This window comes from Leucopleurus acutus (assembly GCF_964270905.1).
Source record: "Leucopleurus acutus genome assembly, chromosome: 16".
In the NCBI taxonomy this organism is placed as follows: Eukaryota; Metazoa; Chordata; class Mammalia; order Artiodactyla; family Delphinidae; genus Leucopleurus; species Leucopleurus acutus.
Window position 1 is genome coordinate 65,472,334 of NC_139158.1, and position 16,467 is coordinate 65,488,800.

At 40.2% G+C, this 16,467-nt stretch overlaps 1 protein-coding gene across 2 annotated transcripts in view; it reads right to left on the reverse strand.

Annotated features, from left to right (window-relative positions):
- The window catches only part of SAMHD1 (SAM and HD domain containing deoxynucleoside triphosphate triphosphohydrolase 1), a 63,510-nt gene extending 47,262 nt beyond the window's left edge, over positions 1-16,248 (reverse strand). Inside the window, exons 1-3 of one of the 2 annotated variants that reach the window (XM_082858221.1) lie at positions 15,953-16,248; positions 11,489-11,555; positions 6,769-6,841 (exon numbers count right to left, since the gene is read on the reverse strand). In XM_082858221.1, the coding sequence (XP_082714347.1) occupies positions 6,769-6,841; positions 11,489-11,555; positions 15,953-16,160 (348 nt within the window). In that variant the 5' untranslated portion in view covers positions 16,161-16,248. The remainder of the gene's footprint in view (positions 1-6,768; positions 6,842-11,488; positions 11,556-15,952) is intronic. The other variant, XM_082858222.1, reaches the window with a different exon arrangement.
- Positions 16,249-16,467: the final 219 nt, after the last annotated feature.

Here is a 16,467-nt window from a genome sequence, read left to right on the forward strand (position 1 = left end):
AGATTTTGGATTGCTGTGTTTTCATTTTCACTTGTCTCCAAGTTTTTTTGATATTTTCCTTGATTTTTTTCAGTGATCCATTCATTATTTAGTAGCATGTCTAGCCTCCACAGGTTTGTGTTTTTTGCAGTTTTTTTCTTGTAAGTTGATTTCTAGTCTCACAGCATTGTGGTCGGAAAAGACGCTTGACATGATTTCAATTTTCTTAAGTTTACTGAGACTTGTTTTGTGGCCTAGAACGTGATCTATCCTGGAGAGTGTTTCATGTGCACTTGAAAAGAATGTGTATTCTGGGACCTCCCTGGAGGCCCAGTGGTTAAGACTCTGAGCTTCTACTGCAGGGGGTGCGGGTTCAATCCCTGGCCAGGGAAATAAGATCCCACATGCCACACGGCATGGCCAAAAAAAAATGTGTATTCTGCTGCTTTTGGATGGAATATTCTCTATATATCTGTTACATTCATTTGGAATAATATGTCATTTAACGTCTGTGTTTCCTAATTGATATTCTGTCTGGATGATCTGTCCATTGGTGTAAGTGGGGTGTTAAAGTTCCTTACTATTATTGTGTTACTGTCAATTTCTCCCTTTATGTCTGTCAATATTTCCTTTATGTATTTAGGTGCTCCTATGTTGGGTACATATATATTTACAGTTGTTATATAACTTCGTTTTGGAGTGATCCCTTGGTCATTATGTAGTGTCCTTCTTTGTCTCTTGTAACAGTCTTTGTTTTAAAGTTTATTTTGTCTAAGTTTTTGTTACCCCGGCTTTCTTTTGCTTTTGTTTTTGCTTTTTTAATATTTATTTGGCTGCACTGGGTCTTAGTTGCGGCACACGGGATCTTCGTCATGGCACGCAGGATCTTTAGTTGCGGCATGCAGGATCTTTTAGTTGTTACATGCGTACCCCGGCTTTCTTTCGATTTCTATTTGCATGGAATATCTTTTTCCATTCTCTCACTTTGTCTGTTTCTTTAGGTCTGAAGTGAGTCTCTTGTAGGCACTCTATATAAGGGTCTTGTTTTTGTACCCATTCATCCACTCCATGTCTTTTGATTGGAGCATTTGGCCCATTTACATTTAAAGTAATTATTGATAGGTATGTACTTATTGCCATTTTGTTAACTGTTCGGGGGTTGTTTTTGTATTCTTTTTTGTTCCTTTCTTCTTCCTTTGTTCTCCTCCCTTGTGATTTGATAACTGTCTTTAGCGTTATGTTTGCATTCCTTTCTCTTTTTTGTGTATGTATCTGTTATAGGTTTTTAGTTTGTGCTTACCAGGTTTATATATAGCAATCTATATATATAAATGATTATTTTAAGTTGCTGATCTCTTAATTTCAAATGCCTTTTAACAACCTTACATTTTTACTCCCCTCCTGCCGTGAGTACTGTTTTTAGTGTCATATTTTACATCTTTTTGTTTTGTGTATCCCTTAACTACTTACTGCAGATATAGATGATTTTACTTTTGCCTTTAACCTTCCTCCTAGTTTTGTACGTGGTTGATTGAATACCTTCACTGTATATTTGCCTTTACTAATGAGCTTTTTACTTTCATAATTTTCATGTTTCTAGTTGTGGCCTTTTCTTTTTTGCTTAGAGAAGTGCCTTTAGCATTTCTTGTAAAGCTGGCTGTGGTGATGAACTTATTTAGGTTTTGCTTATCTATAAAACTTGATTTCTCTATCAAATCTTACTGAGAACCTTGCCAGGTAGGTTCTTGGTTCTTGATATTCTACCACTCTCTTCTGGCCTGCAGAGTTTCTGCTAATAAGTCAGCTAATAGTCGACGGGAGTTCCTGCATACATAACTTGTTGCTTGTGCCTTGCTGCTTTTAATATTCTCTCTTAGTCTACTGCTGATTCCTTCTAGTGTATTTTTCATTTCAGTTATGGTATTCCTCATCCCTGCTTGGTTCTTCTCCATATTTTCTAACTCTTTGTTAAAAATTTCTAACATCTCACTCTGTGAATCCATTCTTCTCCTGAGTTCTTTGATCTTATTTACTATCATTACCTTCAACTCTTTATCAGCTAGATTGTCTATCTCCACTTCACTTAGTTCTTTTGAGGTTTTATTTTGTTCAAATAAAATAAACATATTTTATTTAGTTTGGAACATTTTCCTCTATTGTCTTGTTTAGTTTGGAACATATTCCTCTACTGTCTCATTTTGCCTAAATTGCTGTTTTTATTTCTACGTATCTGATATGTTGGTTATGTTTCCTGACCTTGGAGAAGTGGCCTTTTGTGGGAGACGTCCTATGTGTCCCAGCAGCGCACTCCCCTCTGGTCACTAGGGTTATATGTTCTAGGGATGCCCCCAGTGTGAGCTGCATGGGTCCTTCTGTTGTGGTGGGCTGACTACTGTGGGTGGTCTGATAGGCATGGCTGGCACCCCAATTTGCTTGGTTGCCAGGCCCTACCTTGTGTGGAGGCTGCTAGCCACTGGTTGGCAGGGCCGGGTCACAAGGTGGCTGGCTGCAGAACCCCAGGGGATCCTGGGGCTACTGCTGGCTCACTGGTGGGCAGAGCCAGGTTCTGAGATGAGTGGTTGTGAGGCTGAGGTTCCTGAATCTGGTGTTGGCCTGCTGGTGGGTGGGGCCAGTTCTTAACACTGCTGGTTGTGAGTTCCAGGGTGTCCCAAAGCTGGTGCTAGCCTGCTGGTGAGTGGGGATGAATTCCAGGGTGGCTGGCTGAGGAGTCCAAAGTACCTCAGAGCTGGTGTTGGCTTGCTGATGGGTGGGTCCAGGGGCTGGGGCGTCACAGGGCTGTTGTCAGCCTGCTGGTGGGCAGGCGCAGGGCCCAGGGTGGGTCCTAGGCTACTGCCAGCTCACTGGTGGGTGGAGCTGGTCCCGAGGTCTCTGGATGCAGGGCCCTGGGGGTCCCGAAGCTGACAGTCTGCTGATGGGTGGGCCTGGATCCCAGGGCTGCTGACGGAGGCACCCAAGGTGCCCCAGAGCTGGAGCTGGCCTACTGGTGGGCAGGGTTCAGAGGTAGGGCCCCTGGACTGCTGATGTGTTGGCTGGGTCCTGACAGGGCAGGCTGTGGGGCTGCAGTGGTCCTGGGGCCCGTGTCTGCCCTCTGGTGGGCAGGATCAGGGTCTAGGAGCTCCTGGGACTGGTGCCCACCTACTGGTGGGTAAAACTGGGTCCTGGGGCTAGTGCTGGCCCAATGGCGGGGGCACAGCTGGATTCTGGGGTCCCTGGCTGCAGGACCCAGGGGTCCCAGAGCTGGGGGTGTGGGGCTGGTTCCTGACACAGCTGGCTGTAGGGTCAGGGTTGTCCTGAAGCTTGTGTCAGCCCACTGGTGAGCGGGGCCAGATCCTTGGGTGCCTGGCTAAGGTGCCCAGGGTGTCTCAGAGCTGGTGTCTCCCAGTGTTATTTAATATAATCTACTCCTTCTATAGTCACATGGTCCACTTACTTATCACTTTTAAAGGTATATGATATTCTGTTGTGTTACTAGCCAAGCAGGATGAAACAATTCTATTGCCTTCTGTATATGCCAAGCACTGAGGATGAGGGATGAATAATTACCATTCCTGCCCCCAGGAAAAATAATAGAATCTATTTGTAGAGTAGTGGGGAAAGAGAATGGGGAAAAAGAAACAAAAGAAGGAGTGGTCAGTTCTACCCTGAAGAAAGGGGAACAGGAACCCTCAGAAAAAGATTCAGAGGTGGTGATTCTATAATTTCACACATATTAGGTAGACATTTCACTGTTTTAAAATTCTGTTTTAAAAAGACCAGGGACTTTCCTGGTCGTCCAGTGGTTAGGACTCTGCGCTTCCACTGTGGGGAGGGCACAGGTTAGATCCCTGATCAGGGAACTAGGATCCCCAAAGCCACACAGCATGGCCAAAAAAAAAAAAAAAATCACCAATACATTTGACAAATTAGTGCCTACTATGTCAAACACTGCACTTCATCCTCACTATTATGCAATTCCTGGTTTCAGAGGCCAATTGAACTAAATTTAGCATGAAGAAAACTAAGCCAAGAATAAGAGGTTATAGTCTTCGGTTAGGCAATGGTTTCTTAGATATGACACCAAATGCATAAGAGACAAAAGCAAAAATAGATACACTGGACTATATCAAAATTTAAAACTTTTGTGCTCCAAAGAACACCATCAAGAAACTAAAAAGAGGGGACTTCCCTGGTGGGATGGTGGTTGAGAATCCGCCTGCCAATGCAGGGGACACGGGTTTGATCCCTGGTCTGGGAGGATCCCACATTCTGTGGAGCAACTAAGCTCGTGCGCCACAACTACTGAGCCTGTGCTCTAAAGCCTGTGCTCTGCAATGAAAAGCCCATGCACTACAATGAGGAGAGGCCCCTGCTCACCGAAACTAGAGAAAGCCTGCGCACAGCAACGAAGACCCAATGCAGCCAAAAATAAATAAATAAACACATTTACAAAGAAGCAATACTGATTAAAAAAACAAAACTAAACTAAACTAAAAATATAGGGAATTCCCTGGTGGTCCAGGGGTTAGGACTCTACGCTTCCACTGTTGGGAGCCCAGGTTCAATCCCTGGTCAGGGAACTAAGAGTCCGCAAGCCTCATGATGTGGTCTAAATAAATAAATAAAAAGACAGTAAAAAGATAATCCAGAGGATGGGAGAAAATATTTGCATATTATATATTTAATAAGGGAATTGTATCCTGAATATATAAAGAACTGTTACAATTTAAATTAGATTGTGGTGATGACTGAACAACCTTGTGAACTTTCTAAAAAACACTGACTTGTATATTTAAAATGAGTGAATAAAAGAAAATATCTGTGTGTAACTGAGTCACTTTGCTGTACAGCAGAGATTGGCACAACATTGTAAATCAACTACACTTCAATAAAAAATAAAATAAAATAAAATAAAATGAATGAATTGCAAGGTATGTGAATTATATCTCACTAAAGCTGTTTTTATTTTTAAAAAAAAAGGGTTAAAAAAGGTAACTAACACCCCATTGTAAAGCAATTATACTCCAATAAAGATGTTAAAAAAAAAAGGTAGATGCCAAATTAGGGTAGGAATTAATTCTTTGTTCAACTGTACTGCTGATGAAGCTAAGGTCAAAAAGGTATCAATTTCATTACTAGACAGTGACTCACCGACTCAAGTACTTAGTAGCTTTAAGATCTATTTTCAATGACTATAGTTTACATATGAGGTTAAACAATTTTGTTTTTAATGAAAAATAGAAAAAATAAATAAAAGGGGGCAAATGAAACTACTGACTGCCTTGAAAATTACTTCAAAAAGATTTTTTGTTGCAAACTGTGAAAATGTGACCTCAGAGATTATCTGAGATGATCTCAACTAATGAAGAAAACTCATCTTATCTCTGCCCTGCCTGATGAGAACACCCATGCTGCTGCTATTGAGAAAGGACAAAAAAGAATGCAGGACAGCAACTGTCTCCCAATTGCAGAACAAAATATTTAGATATCATCTTTGGTAAGTGATTCTTCTATTTACTTCTTCATAAAAATGAAGTATTTTAATATTAGGTAACATTTTCAAAAAGGGCTACGATTTGATCATTCCTCAAATAACAGATTTGCTCTAAGAACAACTACTTTGTCTGTAAAAGAAGATTCTTGTAGAATTGAACCAAACACACTTATTAAATATCTTCAAACACGATTTTCAATGAAAAATAAGCAGACTAACTTGTAACAGTAAAATTGAAATTCATGTGCTCATAGGATCTGAGATAACTCAATACATAAAACACCTCTGATGAAAAGTGCAAAAGATGACTGTGTAAAAGGAGAATGAGACCCCATCCCCTCTTCCAGGTCTGAAACTAAGTTTTCTTACCCTATAGATGTCAAAAGCATAAACAGTGTGGTACATTTCCTGTCACCAACCAATCAAGAAACATTTCTTTAATTACGGTATTAGAACCATCCTGAAGAGCTTGTGAAAAATGCACATTCCTGGGTCTCTACTGTAAGTTCCCAGAATCAGAATTTCTGAGATGGGAGCTAGGCAGTTGACTGCTTGTTAAAATGACTCTTGGGACACTGAGTGTGAAAGACAGGGCTTTTGAAATGTCTGGAAGGGGATGGGGGATAAGAAATAAACAGTTATTGATAGATCAAATTTTAGGCATATATCTGTTCTTTGGTCTACTGTTTGACAAAAAAGTTCACCAAAACTGATAAGTAATTTTAATTTAAAAGTTATTCTATGACTAAGGGGTAACTAGGGCTATATGTGTCGATATGGATAGTTCTCAAAAATATAACATTATATGAAAGCTTAGAAGGTTACTTCTAATAAAATGAAATTCCATTTATAAATGTTTAAAAAATATGTAAAACAATACTATACACTGTTTATGGCTATACATACACATGTAGTAAAAATCTAAAAAAACATTCAAGAAAATGATTAAACACTTGGGGAAAAAAGGATGGAAACAGAATTCAAGAGGGGTACAAACGAGGCCTTCTACTGTTTCTAATATTTTGTTCTAAAAATAATAGATCTGAAGCAAATTAGGCAAAATGTTAAGATTTGACAAGCTGGGCAGTAGTCTATCTATGCTTTTCTGTGTGCTTAAAATATTTCAGTTTTTCTCGTGGTTATTTTAGAAAATGCAGAAAGTTTAGGAAAGTAAAAACCCATTACTCACAATCCCGTTACTGAAAAGAGATTTCTTTCCATTCTTTTCAAAATGAATTCTACATAATTGAGTTATATCACTTTATATTAAAAAAATAATAAACTCAGATTCCTCTTACCTTCATTGTATAAACATGAGTTTGATCCAGTTGTTGGATATTATTAAGCAGCTTTATTCTCTTCCCATAGGAACTAAAATTATAACAGGATAAGCAAATCTATCATTATTTGCTAAATAATAATCCCTGGAGTATATAATAGTATATAATCAACTGTAGGTTGTTAGAATAGAAGTCAGATTAAAAGGAACAGTTAATAATTCAAACATACTCCTATTAGAAACCCTCTCCCTTCCTTTGCTTCTAAGACATGAAACTCTTCTGCCCTCAATCCTCTTCTCTCTTGGTAAATTCAGACTTCAACACCTCTCATACCTATATCACTGAATGCTCAATTTACACTTCAAACTTATTTTAACCTAATTGAGGCCACCATCTACCCTCATGATCCTAAATTTGCATGGCTCACGTAAGCGAAATCTCAAGATAGGTAAATCCCTTTGAAGTAGAGCACAGTGATAATGAAAAAGGTTTTTGGAATCAGGCAGAACTGACTCACATCTGCACGTGGAATCTATATGATCTTGGAAAAGTTACTTAACCTTTTTTGGTACACTGACGTTCTCATCTATAGCACAGAGATAATACTATCTCCCTCACAGGGCTGGAGAGGGATTAAACAGTGTGTCCGGCACTGAGGATACAAAAGACTCAGTTCCTGCCCTCAAGAACTATAGGAGAATTTTAACTATGATTACAGATGTTATAGAAATTATTATTGATGTTAAATTCAATATTTATCCCATCAGCAGTGTTTTAAGGACAAGAATCTAGGAGTTTATTAGTATAACCAAGCGGTGAGTATGTGAACAAAGTTATCTAACTAAACTGGGCAAAGATGTTACATATAGGAAGACTACATTTGTTTGACAAACTGAGCCTTTGTCATATTAAAATAACTTTCAAAGTGAAATAATCATTGCTTACATCAACTAAGAAACAGTCACATCAAATGCAAATGTCTAGAATACAATGAAAGGAAACGCAGGACAATGTAAGACTTCTTGGCAGGGGTGGCTGTCAGTCACGTGATCAGTCCATGAATAGATTTTTAAAACTCTTTATAGTGATGAGTTGCAAAGTTCCAAGTTTGACTTATGAGCATCAGGTATGAATTATGCATGAATCAAGTATATATGGTTTTAGCTTCATTTATACCTATTGTTCTCTATTAGTAATTACTCATAATGCTCCAGTCTTGAGAAAGAATTTAATAGGAATTAAACAACTCAAAATCCTATAATTCACTTTCTTGCTCCATTTACACTTACTAATTGGTCTAGGCATGTTAGCCTGGTACCTGGCTGAAGCAGGAGGCAAGGGGTTAGCCTTTATCAATCCTTTAGCTAATTAGACTGAAATGTAAATCTTTTGCTAAAAGTCCTAGATAGACTTGGAGCCAGAAGTACTACAATTGACCTCTATGTTGTCCCCCAAGACCCACAGTAACTACAGAATCTAAGAATGATTTTTTTGGAATGTACAGAAGCATCATTACAGCTGCTAAACCATTAAAGCAGCATAGCTTGTGTTTTACTATTCCCCTACCCTCATCAGTTTGAAATAACAAGCATAGGGAAAGGCCAAGCTCCAAGAAGTACTTTAAGGCAGAGCTGTAACTGACACAGGTTAAGTGTAGTTGCACAGTGGAGCATAACCAAGAATCACAGCATAAAATAATACCAAACCTAAACCAACCTCACAGCCCAGTCTTTTCCTCAACTGATACTCAGTATTCATCACTTAATTAGAACTCAAAAAGAAACTACTGTATTCATAAAGAAATCACATGGGGGGGTGGGCAAAATGGGTGAAGGGGCTTCAAGAGGTACAAACTTCCAGTTATAAAATAAATAAGTCATGGGAATGTAATGTACTCCATGATGACTATAGTCAATAATGTTGTAGTGCATGTTTAAAGTTGCCAAGTGATGGTATACAATTTATGTTTTAAGCAGGGCAAGAAAATTTAAGCATAACATGTTCCCTGCTTGTACTGGGCCCTCCCTAATGTGCAATGTGCATTATACATTAACCAGACCTCCTCAAAGTTGGGAATGCCTGCTCAACTGTAAAAAACAATGCTTTTTTCCTTCTTCTGATGCCAACAATGTAACTCCTTAGAAGATTAATTTTTCCTTTCCTAATCCTGTAAGGGATCTTGGTGACATACTGTGCCTATGTGCAGATCTGGACTATGTATCTTTGGTGAACTTTACATAAAATGTCAGTGTGTCACTTTGATGTACAATCTGTTTTCTCGAAAATGTATATGACTGTTCCTTTGACTTCTAACAGGCAGGAGAGTCCTCAGAGTTTTCTAAAAGACTGTCTCTTGGGTTATAATCCTCAGGTTGGCTTGAATAAAACTCTCTATTTCTCATTTAGATCGAATATTGATTAATTTTTTGTTGAGCCAAGAGAGTAAATCTGTTTTTTGTTGTTTTTTGTTTTGTTTTGTTTTTTTGCACAGCTTGCAGGATCTTAGTTTCCTGATCAGGGATCGAACCCTCACCCTTGGCAGTGAAAGCACAGACTCCTAACCACTGGACTGCCAGGGAATTCCGAAGAGAGTAAATCTTAAAAGTCCTCATCACAAGAAAAAAAATTTCTTTGTAATTTTGTATGGTGACAGAGGGTACTAGACTTATTGTGGTAATCACTTCGCAATATATACGAACATTGAATCATTACACTGTACACCTGAAACTAATATGTCAATTATACCTCAATAAAAATATTTAATTTTTTTTTAAAAAATCACTGATTAAAGCATATTTAAAAAGCCACCCAAAACCTGGAGGTGTTTTTGTTTTGGCAAAGGCTATGGCAAAATAAATACTTTAAACAAAGATTTGGGCCAGAATAGTTGGACTACAATAAGATTTTATTTCCATATTTCATCATTTCTGAAATCTACTGTTTCTTACAACTGATGTGTACATTTAATGTGACAATATTTCTTATTTTTTTAGAAAAATCTTTTACCGTCATCAGTTAGTCATAAAACTGAGGAAATACAGGAGTACTTGTCTAAACTGGATTCCCCCTAGAAAGCAGAGTGTAGGACAAGAGCATGCATACAGTTAATTTATTTTGGATGTGAATCCTGGGATATGGAGTGGAGGGCTAGAAAAGGTGAAACAGGAAACGAGGGGAAAATAATGCAAGGGTACATTAATAAGTTGGTTGCACTGGACGACTGTGAACAACTTCAACGGATCCCACTGAAATCCTCAAAGGCAGCTCTGTCCAGGAGAACTTTGTCATGATGGAAATATTCTATATCTGCCCTGTTCAGCATGGTAGCCACCAGCCATAAGTGGCTACTGAGCACCTGAATTATGGATAATATAACTGAGAAATTAAAATTTTCACTTCATTTAATTTTAATTAATTTTAACACATAGGTAGTGGCTGCTGCATAGGAAAACACAGCTCTAAGGGATACTGCAGAATCCACCTCAGAGTTAAGAGGTGGGCACAAAAAGACATGACACATAGTGTTCCTTTTGGAATTTTTACTATTTTGTTAACTCATGTGTCCCAAGTTCCTGGAAGAATGCCTAATGCATAATGAGCCCTCCATAAATATTTGTTGAATAAATCAACAGCATTTGGCTCCACAAAGTATATGGTTCCCTTTAAAAGCAAAACTCTATTAGAAAAAATTCCATTCAGTTCAAACAATATGCTACTATTATACATAAGAAATAGGTAGTAAGCGGGACTTTGGGGGGACAGAGGGGTATGATACATAATTATGAAAGAGGCAAGATTAGGTTCCCAAGGATTCTGACCCAAAGGAGGCTTATTAAAAGTCAGTAAAATGTTCTAAAGTAATCTTTCCCTCAATCTACTTGCATTATCAATTACTAAACAACAGTGCATGAAGTAATTCAGTATAATCTTTTGTTCTGATTCTTTGGCTACTGTTTCCACAAACAACACTTAGCTAAGTAGAATTCCAGAAGAAAAGACCACATTTTACCACTGTTGCCAATTCCCTAATAGAAACAAAGTCTCTACTTTAAGGAAGGTTTAAATATTGATTGGATCTTCAACTGAGATATTTAAAGTGGACTTACACAAATCTAGACCCTGGAATCTCCAGTCACATATAGGGATCTCAACCTACATATATAATTTATGAAGGGCTTAACATGTGCTAATCACTCTACATACATTGTCTCATTATTATTATCCATTTCACAGGTGCAGAAACTGAAGGATTAAATAAATTGTCCCAAATCATACATCTGAAAAGTGCCAAACTACTTTGGATAGTGTCTTTAAATCTAATACCAGGGAAGCATTCCAGCCTTAAGTAGCTCTAGAAAGACCTAGAAATATACTCAAGATAGGGTTGTAGCCTTGATTTTTCTTGCCAACATTTTTTTCCTATCAATTCTTCTACATTTTCTGGAGTGTATAATTCAATTATTCTGAACTTGAGAGTAAAAAGTTGGTCACTACAAACTTCATGAAGGCTTATTAGCAAAATTTTTAAAAACAGGAATCATTAGTAATATTTAACATAGGATTTGCACAGCAAAAACAAATAAAAACAACTCTTAGACAGCAGGTGTGGTATTCTGTTTTAAAACCTGTGCAGATTTAAAATGACACTTAATATCAGCAATCTTGGGCTTTGTCTCTTCAGTGTGAATAAAAAGGTCTTAAGTATGCTTGGCTACAATGTGAATTTTATCATTCTTACCTTATTCCAAGGTCTTCAAGAAGAGACTCATCAAGAAAGGGCAGTATTGAACCTGTGATTTTCTTCTCTATGGAAGAAAAGGGAGGGAAAAAAAATGAATGATTTCAATATTCATAGCACATGCTTTTGATTTCTTTCAATTTGGATCCACCAGAATTTACTCAGATCAACATTTTTTTGAGCACCCAGTACTGGCAACAAACTGTGCCAAGTACCACATTTTTGATTGCTACTTGGAAAGTCTTAATTTTATTTATTTTTAATTTCTTTTTTTAAATAAATTTATTTATTTTTGGCTGCATTGGGTCTTCGTTGCTGCGCACGGGCTTCCTCTAGTTGCGGTGAGTGCTGGCTACTCTTCGTTGTGGTGCAAGGGCTTCTCACTGGGGTGGCTTCTCTTGTTGCAGAGCACGGGCTCTAGGTGCGTGGGCTTCAGTAGTTGTGGCTTGCAGGCTCTAGAGCACAGGCTCAGTAGTTGTGGCATATGGACTTAGCTGCTCCGCGGCATGTGGTATCTTCCCGGACCAGGGCTCAAAGCTGTGTCCCCTGCATTGGCAGGAGGATTCTTAACTACTGCGCCCCAGGGAAGCCCGGAAAGTCTTAATTTTAATTTGATAACTATACCAAGAGGATTTTTTTGATAAACCAGGTAAAATTTTTTAAATTATTTGAGTAAATTATTTGTAAGGAAGTCCAGCTGCAAAACTGGCAGCTTCTTCCTGAAACAGGTGAGGTTTGGGGTGGGGCGGGGAAAGAAATGTCAGTCTATTGTTAGAATAGTCAGGTCAAAACCATAGCCTGAGGGATGCTCCACAAGTTGACTTAGCTCTAAAACCTCCAAAGAAAGCACACAATCTGTTTAGTAAGGCTTATATACATTAAAAATATTTATTTATTTATTTTGGCTGCATTGGGTCTTCTTTGCTGCACATGGGCTTTCTCTAGTTGTGTCGAGCGGGGGCTACTCTTCGTAGTGGTGTGCGGGCTTCTCATTGCAGTGTCTTCCCTTGTTGCAGGGCACGGGCTGTAGGCACATGGGCTCATTAGTTGTGGCTCACAGGCTCTAGAGCGCAGGCTCAGTAGCTGTGGTTCACGGGCTTAGTTGCTCCAGGGATGTGGGGTCTTCCCAGACCAGGGCTCAAATCCGCATCCCCTGCATTGGCAGGCGGATTCTTAACCACTGTGCCACCAGGGAAGTCTCACATGGTTTATTTTTCTTTATCTTTCTATATAGTTAATTCCAGATCTTCCTGACCTCAGATTCCAGAACACTGGACTATTTTCAAACAAACAAAAGTCTTTCTAAAGGTAACAAGAGAAAATGAGGATGTAATTTTCCAGAAAGAAAAAAACATTTAAATGAAAATGGCATTTTGGGGGGTGTTTTTCAAGCATAAAAAATATTCAACATAAAAAATCCAAACAATATAAAGTATAAAATATCAACTTACTCATATTCTCCTAATAATCATTAATATTTTAGATAACAAAATTCAAGACATTTACTTATGCAATTATGTAATTTTACACAAATGAAATTATGTTGTTTATAATCTATTTTTCCCAACTAATAGGTCATAAAGATCTTTCTTGTCAATTATTAACAATTATTAATGATGTAGTTTCATCATTTTTAATGGTTGTCTTTTATTCCACAATACAGATGTACCATAACACATTTAACCAATTTCTTCTGAACCTTATGCTCCTCACCACTAAAATGAGTATAACTGAACCTATGTCACAGAGTTATTGTAAAGATTTTATAAGATGAAACACGAAGTGCAGAGAATAGTACTTCACGCAAAGTAAATGCTCCATAAATTGTTAATCAATATTACTTACTATTGTTATCAATGGATATTTAGACCATTTCTACTTTTTTGCTATTTATAACTAGTGGTTAGAAGAATAATCTTGAATATATTTCTTTGGACAGTGTACAAATGTTTCTGTAAACTCCTACAAGTGAAATTTTCTATAAGTAAAAAGGTATTCCCAAACTGTCCAGGGTTAAGCAAATTGATACTTCCATCAACTTTATTGGATTACCAATCTTTAAATATTTTTCCATTTAAATTTTAAAATCAGTGTTTTTAAAATTACTGTTAAGACTGAATGTTTTTTTCTGTTTTTATTGGCTGCTTGTCAATTGTTCTTGTGTTTTGCTCATTTTCCTACTGGGGTGTTTTTTTCCTTGTTCTTAGTTGACTTTATAACTTTGGTTATGTTCTCCATTTTTTTTCTTTTCTCACTGGTTTGTTTATTCCCTTATTGTTGAGGGAAATCCAATGTATTTTGATGAGAACACTTGTTAAGGTATAAGTGGCATGAATTCTGGAGTCCAAAGACCTAACTTTAAAATCCAGCTCTGAAAAAAAAAAAAAAAAAAAAAAAATCCAGCTCTGCTTTTTTCTAGTTGTGTGGCCTTTGAATCTCAAACACATCATCTACTAAAAAATACACATTATAGTCTCTAAATTCCTGTGAAATTGTATTCCAAAATGAGGAAAGGGACCCAGCACCTGTGCTTAGTTTTGTCAAATAAAAACAAATTTGGACTTGCAAGCTGCTGTGTATAAAACAGATAAAAAACAAGGTCGTACTGTATAGCACAGGGAACTACATTCAACACCTTGTAATAATCTATAACAGAAAAGAATCTGAAAAAGACTACACACACACACACACACACACACACACACACACACACACACACACACCACTTTTCTGTATACCAGAAACTAATACAACACTGTAAATTAACTATACTTCAATTAAAAAAATCTGGACTTAGATAGGGACAGACTCTAATTAGGGAGAAAATTATTGCAATAGGGAGAACGTTCTGACCTCAGAAATCTGCAAGTGGCTCAAAATCAAAAGGTTTTTTTTGGTTGGTTTGTTTGTTTTTTAATAGGATAAAGTAGGAGCAAGCAGAGATAAGCAGAATCTTTGGAGAGGAAGTGACCCCAGTCTGACAGGACATTGGCTGTGGTCAGCCAGTTCTTAGGAGAAGCTGATCAGGGAGCAGTAAGAAATTAGCAACTGTGAACACTTGGTCAGTTTTTACCAATTTAAAGCATGTAATGTCTTCTAGTATTAGACTGTGGTTCAAGAGAACAGATCATTCTGAAGACTGATGAATTAATCTACAGGACACCACTGAAATAGGCAGCCAACAATATAGCCAATCACAGTTTGAAGACATAAAACTACTTCATCCCCACCTACTGCTACTCAAAAGAAAAATTCCACCCCAGAAGGGGAGGAAAACCAAGGCGGGGTGTGTGTGTGGGGGGGGTGTGGGGTGTGAGGCGGGGCGGTGGTGCTAGGGAAAAAGAGAAGTGCAATTTCCTTCACCCATCAAGCTATCTTTACGTCTTGAACACTTCTTTAGTTCCTCCCACCCAGCCTAAGCAAACAGGGTTCTACCCCCCCAACTGCAAAAGTTTACTGCATTTGCAAATCACACTACTTTTCTATTGAACACTTCAGAGGGTAAAGCAGAGGTCAAACTTCATCCCCCTTACGGGAAGTTGAGTAGATTTCAAGTGGATGGATGCTTGAACTTAAGCCAGTAAAGTCGCTTAAAACTCACAACCTACAGGCCAAGTTGTGGGCACCTGGGAGTTCAGTGGTCAACCGAACCACCCCAGGGTTCAGATTTAGCGAGGGAAACTTTTGGAGAAGAAAACATGATCTTTACTAAGCTCTGCAAGTACAGTCATCACGCATGTATTGAGTCTACCCGGACGCTACGGTAAGGCGATGCGGATTCAGAGATTAACAGAAAAGTTCTTTCCCGGTTAGACAAACCCCGAGTTGGGAGGGGAGTGGAGGAAACAAACTTTAAAGCACCCAAATATACTCTCACGTGGCAAGTGTTCAGGGAGCTGCATCAGCAGAGGGGGGTTTCCCGAGCCTGGTGAGCTTGAATGACAGCAACCCTCCCACCAAGGGTCTTCTAACTAAAAAAGGAACCTGAGTCCCGCCTGTCCGGCGCTGGGGTGCCAAGTTCCTGAAGAAGCCCACCAGAGTTAGACCAGCTGCCCCCTCCCCGCCCCAGGTTCACAACCCCCGAAGTCCGCTCCCTTCCTACGGGTCCGCAACGCCAGACGCCCCATTTCTCCTCCCTCCCTCTCAGGGTATCCCTCCTGGGCGCCGCCCCTCAGGTCCACCCCTGCGGGTGCCTCCCGCGTCAAGTTTCTCTCCCCCGCCTCAGGCAACCTTCTCCGAGGGCTCGCAGCCTCAGGTTTCCGTTCTCCGCCTCAGGTCATCCCTCCTGGGCGCCCCCGCCTCAGGTCCACCCCTTCGGGTGCCTCCCGCGTCCGGTCTCCCTCGGCCGCTCTGGCTCCTCTCTGAGGCCCCCACGCTCACGGCCTCAGGGAGCCCTCTCTCAGGCCCGGCTGTCGCGACCTCGAGTCGCCGGCCCCCGGCCCCTCACCCCTACAGCCCTGCTACCTCGGCAGCGTTCCAGCAGTCCAGAATCGCTGAAGCCACAGTCCCTTAGGAAGGAGCACACCTGCTCCGGGCCCCAGGTCCGGTGGTCGGGGTGAAGGTCGGGGCTCGGGGACCTCTCTGTGTCTGCGGGAGGGGTGTTTGGCGGGGTTCTTGGGCTGCCATCGCGCCGGGGCCGCTTGGGGGGCTTCTGCGAGTCGGCACTCTGCATGGCTACACCCAGCGCCCCGCGCGGCACAGTCAAGAACCCCGGCGCCCGACCCGCGCGCAGGCGCACTCGCAGCTCAGTGGCGGCGGCGGCGGCGGCGAGGCAGCTTAGTACTGCCAGCCTACCGGCCGGCCGCGCAGGCGCACTGACAGCTCAGACCTTGGGGCCAGGCAGGCCACCCGCTTCAGGCCCCCAACCCCCAGTCCCGGCGCAGGCGCAGTGACCGCCCAATGACCCTTAACCCCACCCAGGCGTTTACGCTAAAGCGAGTGAGTAGAAGCAGAACTAAGAGTGGTGCTGATAAGCGCGG